Below are 10,661 nucleotides of genomic sequence, written 5' to 3'. Positions count from 1 at the left end.
CTGACATCCCGCTCCCCAGCCCTATGCCTTCAGCATCCCCAGCATTCTCCAGAGGCAGGGAGGGAGGCGTGCAGAAACCCAGTGGCTGAGATTTTGATAGGGGAGGTGCGGGGCTGACCATGGGGAGTTCACCCATGGTTGCACACGCAGCCTAGCAAAGGAACCCGGCCTGCCCCAGAGCCCCCATGGAAAATAGACTGCGAAAACAGGTTGGAAATGAGATGAGGTTTCTACAGCTACACTAGAACAGAGCCAAGGAAGCCCCAGGGGGCTCTCAGTGGGCTCTCCGTCTTCGAGGTTAAATCTGCACTATCACAAACCCTCCCAGCTGCAATCCCCCCAGCACTTGGTGCTCATCGGAGTTTCACAGTCTGTATGAGTGAAAGCTCATGACCCCTTTCCATCATCAACCTGTCTCCCATCTCAGGTCACCAGGCTCCAAGCACGCTAAACTGGGGAAAACCAAGCCCAATAATTTGCCATTGCCTATAGGTCCTCGGGACGCTAAACCAGTATGTGCCACAACTGGGGTCACCGTTCCCTGGGGGAGGGCACCTGTCTGCAGAGAAAACCGAAATGGGCAACCGGAGGAAAAAACGCCCGGGTCATTGTGACCCAGGGGAAATGTTTGCCCCCGGCCCTATGGCTAGTGAACAGGCAGCCACCGGCCCTGCGAGCAGAGCCAAACAGCCACCCAGCTCAGAGCATCTTCCGAAGCGGGGGAGGCGGGTTGGGGGGGGGGGGGGGGCGGATCTCGGCCCCGCTGCGAGGGTGCCCACCGCCCCCCAGCCCGCCCCGCAAGGGACCCTGGCGCCGCGCCGCGGCCGTAGGTGAAGTCCTGGGGCCACCTTGTGGCTAGTGGCATGGATTGCCGGAATTTGCGCCTCCTTCTTGCACCGCGAGCCCCGGCCGCAGCGCGGTGCCGGCTGGTGTCCGTGCGCGCTTCGGGCAGCCCAGCATCTCCGGCTGCTGGCTCAGCTCTGCCCGGGCTCCAGCTTCCTCAGGCTTTCCTGGGAGCCATCCAGCTTCCCGGGGCTGCGTGTCCTCTGGCTGCCCTCCTCGAATGCTGGGGCTACAGCACTTAAAACACAAGCTCTTTGATTATTTTTTTTAATTTATTTTGGTGTTTTGGTTTTTTTTTTTTTTTTACCCAAAAAGCCTGGAAACGAGGGGCCCTGTTTGTTGACATAACATGCGGATACTGCTGCAACCACACAGCCCTTCTTCCATAGGCAGGAAAACCAAAATGACCCGCTCTAGAGGACCTGGAAGGCAGTCAGCACAGAAAAGACATAGACCTGCAGAGACGAGGGACAGTTTCCCATGATCCTTCACTCGCACAAAGAAAACACAAACCCACGCGCTTCTCTCAGACCCCGGGAATAGCCCAGTGACTCATCAGCCAGATGACTCTTTTGGCTGGGAGCTGGCAAGGGCTCCAGCAGAAGGTGGCATTGCACTCTCCACTTCACCTACATACCCCAGGCCTACTGCTTGTGGGGGCCTCCGAAATGGTGTTCCCTGTTTTCCTCCCTACCCTAACCAAGCTTGTTCTCCTCTGGCCACCCTCCCATATGTGCCAGTGCAACAGAGATCCAGAGCTGAATGCCCAGCACATCCCACCAAACATGCTGTGAGCAAGGGATGCTGGTGAGACAAAACTGAGACAGAGTGGATCTAGAGGGAAAAAACAAAGATTTAATGGAATGAATGGAGAAGCTCCCAAAGTCCACACTGGAGCCACACCTCTGAGACTCTCTAACACCCTCCACTCCAGGATCAGTCCTTCCATTCTGCCCACCGGAAGGCTGAGGATGCTCAGGAGCACCGGTGCTTGATCTGCCGCTTCAGAGCCCTCTCCAGGGAGAGGATTAAGGTGCATTGCTAACTCCACGCAGACCATGTCCACGGCAGCCCTCTTCCTCAGCCCTTCGAATCTTCCAGGGATGGGAGCTCAGCCCAGAAATCCCTCTCTCCTTGGCGAGCGAAGAATCCTTGTGTTAGCCAACAGGTGGTAAAGGCTGCATAGAAACCGTCCTGGGGGGAAGGAGGGAGAGCCACACTGGTCCTAGCAATGAGATTCGAGCTCTGTCAGCATCAGGAGGCCAGCTCTGGTGGAGGGAAGGGGCTGTCCTGTGCCCAGCCTGGAAGGCAAGTCCTCAAGTGGGCAGGTGAGTTGGCGGAGCCTCTGGAAAGCAAAGGCAGGCATTGAACACAGCTGCAAGGACAAAAGGTGACCTGGGCCCTCCCCTTCCACTCATCGGTATCATTCAGCCAGCCAGGCAGGGCTGGTCCCTAAACATCAGAGATGACCCAAAAAAGGACAGTCAGCACTTCAGAAACTGAGGGGATAAACTCATCTTTGAACCACTTGTCCCAAGGCAAGCGCTGAGCACGTGAGAGACCTGAGACAGTAGAAAAGCTCTGTCCTCTGTTTGCTCCAGGCCAGGGCTAGAAAGCAGTCCAAAGACAGGTTGCTGCCCAGGAGCCTCCAGGTCATCCCATCCATCAGCGCAGACTGCAAAGGGAGACCCTGACTGGGACGGCAAGTGCGTAAGGGGCTACCCTCTACATCATGCAGTGTCGACCTTGCTATGCTCCTGCAGCTTCGTCCACTCCTCCCTGTCCGTGCTGGACACGGGAACAAGGGGCCCATTGCTGTCACAACCCATTCCTTAGCACTTGCAGGAGGCAGAGAACAGGTGGGATCCTGGGCTACCAGGATGTCTGTGAAACCTCCAGTGAGCCATGCAGGGACAGGATGCCTGTCTGGAGCAAGGTCTGCTTTGCCAGGTCCCTGGCTCTCCCAAGGCATGTTCAGGGCAGCCAGCAATGGATCACAGCATCTCCGGGAGCTGGGCAGGCTCAGGCCGCTGACACTCAGCTGCCCGCAACGCTCATGGGATCTGGAGCTTCCTCAGAGCAAGTCCCCACGCTTCAGTCAAGGGCAGCCTCCAAATTGACTCAAGGCACTGGAGATCATTTTTATCCTCTCCATCTAATGAACTTTTTCCTAACAGTGCTTGCAAAGAGACAGAAGCAATAAACAAAGGGCACCAAGAGGCAACAGCCAGCTTGGAGCAGCCCTCCAGCCAGGCAGAACTTAATAAAACCAGCAATCAGTTGTAGCAATGGACTCACTCAATCAATTTATTCTAGGCTCCCTGCTAATTAACCTGCAAGACACAAATGATCCCCCTTGCAAGGCTGGACTTCAACACAGAAGCACAGCCCATGCCCTGATCCCAGAGCACCAGCCTCACCTCTCTGAGGGAGCCTTTGATGGTGGAGAGTTTGTAGACGATCCAGAGAGGGATGCACACCATGGAGGAGAGGGCCAGCAACCAGCCCAGGGTGTCCCCCCACCACGGGTACACATACTTCTTGTTGTAGGTCAGCGGGGTGTATTTGATGAGAGAAAATAGGAAGGTTGCCTGGCAATGTGGAAGAGACCGAGAGAAAAAGAGCAAGAAAATCAACACCATTAGCCAAGAGAGGTCTTCCTGGTGAGTCCACACCTGCGCAGAGCCTCATGGTAACAAAGAGCTCCCCAGGACAGCAACAGAGGAGACACCAGTTAAGGAAGTTGTGCTGGGGCATCTCCCGTGTGCAGCACTGGGCAAGGCAGCAAGGAGCTTGCCCCACCAACATATGCTGTTGTCACTGCTGAGCTGGGCCCTTCTCCCCCTTGTTTAGCCCCACACCAGGCCCCAAAAGCCACAAACACACAGAACAACAGGCTCCCAATGTACAGGTCACATAACCCCCTATACATACGCGCATCCCTCTGTATATAGTTGGGTATCTATATCTCAGAGGCGCCCAGCTCTGCCCATCTCCCTCCCCATGGCTCCTGTTCCTGTGGGCTCTCACCATGCAAACTGCCGGGGTGATGAAAAGCCAGCAGTATTTGATGATGGGCCATGGCCGGTAGCCGATCATATCTTCAATGTTATCGTAGAAACGCTCAGCACCTGTGGAAGATGGGAAAGATGCCTCACTGCTGCCAGGGAAGGAGGGCAGAGGGGTCAGCATGTCCAGGGGAGGATGGTGAGCAGGGCCCTGCTCCACCACTCTTCGAGTGCTCCCCAGAAAAGGAGGCAGTAACTTCAGCATAGCCAACAGCCCAGTCACGGAGCTCACCAGGAGTGTGGACAGCTTCAGTCTTTGTCACGGACTAACATCCTCTTGCCCCCCAGAACAGTCTGGTGGGTCAGCAGGGACCACCCCTCAGTGGCATCTCTCAGGCTAGGACCTAAACCCAGGTGTTACCCATCACTTGTGAATATCAAGGCGGAGAGACAGCTCTCAAAACTGTTTGAGGGTCTCAGATTCCCCTATACTTAGGTTGGGAAAAGATTTCCCAGACAGCCCCAAGTCCACACAAGAAAGGAGGGCCTCAAAAGCAGCCCTGGGTCTGCACATATGAACATGCTGGGGATATCTGCCAAGCAGATCCCCCAGGGCGTTGCTGTGAGAAAGCCTCTGCCAGCTGATTCCACAGGCACCAGAGCAAGGGTTTAGAGGTCTGCCTTGCACTGCAAAGCGATTGCCAAGAGAAGCTACGGACCAGCATTTTTAGGATGGACCAAGCGAGAGCCTGAGAGACCAGAGCTGGGGACCACGCTGGTTCATACTCACCATAGACCCAGGCGATGCAGAGAGTCTCGAAGATGGCCACAAAGAGCAGGCACATGCCACTGGCAGCATAGTAATCAAAGAGCTGGAAGACATACATCCCACCCTGGGAAGGGCCAAGCGGGCAGCGAGGCGAGGTGAGGAGGGAGAGAGGGGAGAGGAATCAGGCACAGGCAAAGAGCTCCAGCCAGAGCAGGAAACAAACTCAACATCTTCCCCAGAGCCGGAGGCACCTTCCTCTCTCTGGGACACGGTTTAAGCCAACAGCAAAGCCCATGTCCCCTGTGGTCAAGGACTGATGGAGACGTGCAGCCACCTCAGGAGTCTCTGCAGCCCTTCATTCCAGGGCAGGGCAGGGGAGGGCAAGTGACTGCCAGAGGTCGGGGGGATATTTTAGGAGAAGGCCAAAACAAAGCAGCCCTTGTAGCTAGAAGTGAGGGCAGAAACCCCCTTTAGAGACACAAGTAATCTAATTTACTTTAGCCCCCCTCCCTCCCCCCGCCTGAATTTGCAGAGGGAAGTAGCTGTGCGTGCAGTTTTGCAAGCAGCTGCTGCTGTGGGCCCAGAGGCGGTTTCACTGCCCAGGTCCGCAAGGCTGCCCACAAAACGGGCCCGCAAGGCGAGTCCAGGCACGCAGCTGCAGGTGCAACGTCGAAGGCAGCTTTGTCAAAGTTACGCCCGAATGAAAACACAAGATGCAAAGAGCACCGTACCAGCATCGATCCACACACACGTAAGTGCTAGCACGAGTTAAAGGTTTTTTTAAACCAGAACAGTTTAACTCCCAGGCAATTAATCACAACAAGGGGAATATATATGAAATCAGTGTAATAGATGTGGGCACGCTCAGGCACACCAAATTTCCTTACACCAAGTGCTCACGTAGCTCCATCCAGGAGAAAAAAGAAGGACAAAGGCACTCCCCTCACAACGCAACAGGATGCAGCTGTAAAGGTTTGGCTCACGTAAAGATAAATCTATAACCAAAATATGGGCCGTCCAGAGCTCAAATTATCAGTCTTGGCAGGAGAAGTGTCAGTGACTGGCACAAGGGGTGAGGGCTGGCATGGAAAATGCGAACACCACGGGGAGGGAAGGGCAGCCTCCCCCAGGCACTGTGCAGCACTTTGGGGCTCACCCACAAGCTCTCGACCCCAGCACGGACTCCACCACCCACCAGCCCCGTCTCTGCCAGGGAGGCACTCGGACCCAGCAGGCACCATGCAGGTGGTCTGAGCCCAAAATACCTCTGTGAGCATCACCAACCCGACCAGATAGGAGAGGACGGAGACCAGCAGGATGAGGGTCTCCCGGCGGTTCTTCTTGCGGAAGATGGTGGGGTACATGTCCACAAGAGCTGTGACGAGGCTCTCCACGCAGACAAACTGCAAAGCAAAGAGACGCCGCCTCTGTCAGCCTGTCCTGACCAGCTCCCCAGCCCCACTGTTTCCCCCTCAAGCCAAGTTCACTGTCCCAAAGGGACAGTGGCTTTCGTCTGGCAGGGAATTGCCCTGCCCCTGCGCCTTTACCTGGCTGTCCAGTCCCAGCAAAACAACCATCAGGAAGAAGAAACACGCCCAGAGCGGGGAGAAGGGCAGCATGACCACAGCCCGAGGGTAGGCGATGAATGCCAGGCCAGGCCCTGCAGGGAGAAGGGCTTTCAGAGCAGGCAACGGCAGGGCACGGCTGGCACGCACCCACCGGAGGCAGCCGCCCAGCCACGGCACAGCCTGAAGCCATGCAGCCCTCTCGCTCCAGTTATACCAGCGCTGTGCATGAAAACCCAGGCTCCTCGAGGAGCGGAGGAGCCCAGCAGGAAGGGAGGGAAAAGAGGACACAGCAAGCTCCGGCTGCATCGCCATGGCAAGTGCTGGGAGCCTGGGAAAGCCTCTGAGCCCAGAGGAGCGCGGCACAAGCCTGGGCATATGCCATGCAGGCACCTCACCCCTGCACCAAGAGACAGCAGCTGCCTAACCCTTATTGGCGTCTTACATTGACCTCAAGACACGGCCATTGCATCTTAATATTTCATGAATGTGCATTTGTGTCTCCCTGGTTTTTGGAGGCAGAAAGCAGAGCTGCCCGCCAGGATGGGAACCTGCAGCTGCAATATGGTTTGCCCCATGGCGGGTATCCTGTGGGCACGCTCCCTTTGCCGAGGGGGGCCAAACAGCAGCATCCCGGCAGCAGCCCCATCCCACTGCAGCCCCACTCACCCGATTCGGCCACCTCAGCGATGGGCACACCCTGCTCCTCCGCCATGAAGCCCAGGATTGAGAAGATGGCAAAGCCGGCCACGAAGCTGGTGCCGCTGTTGAGGAAGCAGAGGGCCACGCAGTCCCTGGGAGGAGGGAAAACAGCATCAGCCGGGTGGGGGTCCAGGTATGACCCACACCCCATGGCAGCCCCCCCGGGCAGCACCTGCTCTCTCCTGGCAGCCACTGTGCCCACGGCAGCGCCTCTCTCCCAGCAGCCCCACAGCTCAGCTCAGCACCAGGAGCTGCAGGAGGATGTCCCAGGGTAGGCAACACAGCAGGGTCTCCCCCAGGGAAAGCCTTCTCCAAGGACAGCATGAGGTTGCATTCCTCACCTAAGCTCCTCACTCATAAGATAGTCTTGCTACACATCTAAATGCCTGATTTTTTTTCTTCTTTCCTCTCTCTCTTCTGGTCCTTCCTGTAGCAAAGAGTACCAGAGATTACTTTTCCTGATAAGGGGACACGGGGTTTTTTTTGGTTAATAGATTTCTCAGACCAGTTATAATCTTCTTAGTTCTCAGCACTACTAGATATCTCCTGGTCCTGGCATTATGAGAAAAAGATGGACAGAGCCATCCAATTTATTTTCTCTGATCTATTCCCTTTTGTCTCTGTTTCATCTCGTTCTTATCCATCTATGCTTTAAACTAAGCATCTTTTATCTATCCAATTCCTCTTCATGCTCCAGTCTCCCTAGTCCTCTTGTGACTGCAACCCTGGGGACAACAATAACATTTGCAACATCTTTCTGAGATATTCTGAACCAAACTGAACGCATCCCTTCTGGCATTTCATGGCCCACTCCAACTTTATTAAATGCTACTCTGCAAATCCAGTGTGATTTTCTGTATCAGTCTTTAGGTACCTAGCATTATGGGGGCTTTGTGCTCCTCCCTGCACATTAAACTAGATCTATTCACGGTCTGCAACCATTTCTAGAGAGAAAGTACAGTTCACGCAGAACACCTACACGGTAAAAATTCAGATTATTCCTTCCAAAACACAGCTCTCTGCATTGGCAGGGACTGCACAGCACCTAACACCATTGCTCTGCCTTTGCACTTCTAAGGCAGGAGAGACTGAAAGAGACCTACAGGGTGAGTCCCCTCGGATGTCCTGGCTGGTAAGGAGGGTGACGCTCCACCAAGCTCAGCTAACCCAGCGGGAAGCCCACGCCAGAACCTCATTTCTCCAGTTGCTATAAACCGCCTGCTGTCCACTCAAATTACGTTCTCAGTCATTTTGTATAAACTCACATTTGTTTCAAATAGTTCCTCTTCCTTCCCAGTATTTCTCCCTCTTTCCCCTGGACGTATGCATGACAGCTCAAACCCTCCTTGGAAAGGCACGGGCTGGGAGGTGCTCTCCAGTCACCTGGCAGGTGGGAAGGGGTGTCATGGTGGAGGATAACATGTGGGGAATGGCCAGAGGAAGAGGTCTCTCCAGATTTTAACCCGAAAGGGAGCCAGGGAGCACTGATGATATCCCTTACTGTCCCAGAAAACAAGAAATGGTCTATGCTGTTTCGTGCCATCTTGGACTGCTGCCATATGAACAATGGTTCCTTCTTCCCACTTCCTTTTCCAGGTCACCAAAGGTTACACCTAGCCTGGGATAACTGGGTGGGGCACCATGCTGGTATCCCTTTGCCCTGTTAAAGCCCTGTCCTGTCTTCCACACAAACCAAGGCTGCAGAGCACAGGACCAGCTCATTAAAACTGGGTCCGTGCCTGGGAATGGGCTGGTTGGAGGTTTGACACCAAAACTAAGAACAATTTCCCTAGCAAAGCCAAACAGCAGAAAGGATCTGTGAGAAAACAGACATCTCACCTCTTTCTGTAGCACTCCCAGCTGCAGCTACAAAAGCTCTTCACAACCTCGCTGCTAAGCAGCCCCGTCATCATCTCCATGCTACACATCTAGACTGGAGATGGAATGGGCTAATTCCCAAAGACATGCAGCAGGCCAGAGGCAGATCCATTATCTCTTCTTTTCCTACAGCTTTTTCTCTCAAAACTGCATCTGGGAGAAGGGACATGAAAAGGAAGAGGAGTCCCAGCCCAGCTGCTGTTGGAGAGGCATCCCTACAGCAGGAGTGAACATCTTCTAAGGTGAAGAGAGAGAAAGATTACAAGCGAGGACCATGGAGCCAGTGGTCTGCCTGGCCCTTCCATTGCAACAACCACAATTCTAAATTTAAAAGATGGGAGAAGAACCCAGTGCCAGGAGCAACGTGGTCAGCAGAGAAAGGGTGGGATGAGAGATGAGTAATTTTATCTAGAGGCGGCCTCTTCCACTTACCCTAGGCATTTTACTCCTGGGAATGCAGATCATCCAGATGCTGCACACATCTACAGCAAGGTGAGTTTATTTTCACCTGACCACTTCAACTTGACAGCCTGAACCTATCTGGCAACCTGGCCCACCTGTGTTCAAGGGCGGTCCAGCATAGGGAGAGTACGCAAGAAACAGAAGTCATATCTGCAGGCTTATATGTAGACCATAAGTAACACATAGGAATCCAGAGCACTGACAACTCTGCAAGACGCTAGGTCCAAATGAACCTAGGAAGGACAAATCACAAGGCGAAAGGACTGCAGTCTAGACCCATTAGATCTCACAGCTCTGCTTCCTCTATTGCTACTCATGCACCCATGTAATAGGGGAGGCTGTGGTGTGGGCTGGGGCCACAAAGCTACTGAAGAGGATCTGACTGTGCTGGGTCTCAGATAGCGTGGAAGAGGGGTTTGTTATCCATAGTATGGACAGAAAGTTCCCTTAGGTAGAAAGCAAAGAGAGCTGGATTTGGAGACAAAACACCTGGAAAGAGTTTTCTTATGCCTTGAGTAGAAACAGAAAACGCAACACTTCAAAAAGCCAGTAGCCTCCAGCAGTTCACCAGCCTATGTGCACTGATGTTCAGGGAGGGGAAGGCTCTAGGCAGCAGAGCCGTGCTCCAGTTACCTGTAGCAGTTGTTATGGTATTTGTTATAGCTGCCCAGAGCTGTCAGGCATCCCAGACAAATTGCATACGAAAAGAAGATTTGAGTGCCTGCATCCATCCAGACCTGCAAGGGAGATGCAAACACAGGTGAGAAGACAAGGCCAGCACAGAGCACAGACACTGCATGGATGTGAAGAGGCAGTGCCCCAGGGGCCGCCGTAACCAGCAGAAAGTCCAATGATCAGGAGGTCAGCAAAACCCAGCATTTAGACGAGTCTTTTCTAGGGGCGGATTATACAGTGCCGGGAATTACAGTGCTCAGTGAGGCACCCAGGGGGTGCTAAAAGTGCTAAAGGGAAGGGATGCACCAGGAGCCTTGCAAAACCACAGCACATATAGCTCTTCATCATCATCTCTTTCTTCCTTGGACAAATCTGCAGAACCCTGAGACCCCTCAGAGCCTCCCAGCAACAGGAGACAAAACAAACAGTTTCCAAGAGAGCTGAAGGAGCCCTCTGCTAGCAGAGGAGGTGGCCTTGCTTTGGGCAAGCCTGGTCTCCCACTGGGTGGCACAGGTACATAAAGCTTCTGATGGTGGCCCTTGTGGCCCTTCTCTCCAAGACCTAATTTAAAGTCTCCAAAACTTAAAAGAAAATTAACAGGGGAGGTGAGAAGCACTAGAAATAAACAGAGCTGTTTGCAAAAGACAGCTCCTAAAAGAAAATACAAGAACTCCGTTAGTCCCACGAGGCACCTTTGAACTCCACTTCGCTCTCACTGTCAATAACACATCCCAGTGCTCCGAGGCTGACATTTGTCAA

General features: G+C 53.9%; 1 protein-coding gene across 5 annotated transcripts in view; it reads right to left on the bottom strand.

The window, feature by feature from the left end:
* Nucleotides 1-1,165: 1,165 nt before the first annotated feature.
* The window catches only part of SLC6A13 (solute carrier family 6 member 13), a 39,411-nt gene continuing 29,915 nt past the window's right edge, over nucleotides 1,166-10,661 (bottom strand). For all 5 annotated transcript variants that reach the window (XM_063318869.1, XM_063318884.1, XM_063318895.1 and 2 more), the window contains exons 8-15: nucleotides 9,861-9,964; nucleotides 6,855-6,979; nucleotides 6,168-6,280; nucleotides 5,886-6,023; nucleotides 4,642-4,744; nucleotides 3,874-3,974; nucleotides 3,264-3,434; nucleotides 1,166-2,188 (exon numbers count right to left, since the gene is read on the bottom strand). In XM_063318869.1, the coding sequence (XP_063174939.1) occupies nucleotides 2,069-2,188; nucleotides 3,264-3,434; nucleotides 3,874-3,974; nucleotides 4,642-4,744; nucleotides 5,886-6,023; nucleotides 6,168-6,280; nucleotides 6,855-6,979; nucleotides 9,861-9,964 (975 nt within the window). In that variant the 3' untranslated portion in view covers nucleotides 1,166-2,068. The remainder of the gene's footprint in view (nucleotides 2,189-3,263; nucleotides 3,435-3,873; nucleotides 3,975-4,641; nucleotides 4,745-5,885; nucleotides 6,024-6,167; nucleotides 6,281-6,854; nucleotides 6,980-9,860; nucleotides 9,965-10,661) is intronic.

This window comes from Chroicocephalus ridibundus, chromosome 1 (genome assembly GCF_963924245.1).
Source record: "Chroicocephalus ridibundus chromosome 1, bChrRid1.1, whole genome shotgun sequence".
Taxonomy (NCBI): Eukaryota; Metazoa; Chordata; class Aves; order Charadriiformes; family Laridae; genus Chroicocephalus; species Chroicocephalus ridibundus.
This window is presented reverse-complemented; position numbering and strand designations above follow the sequence as displayed.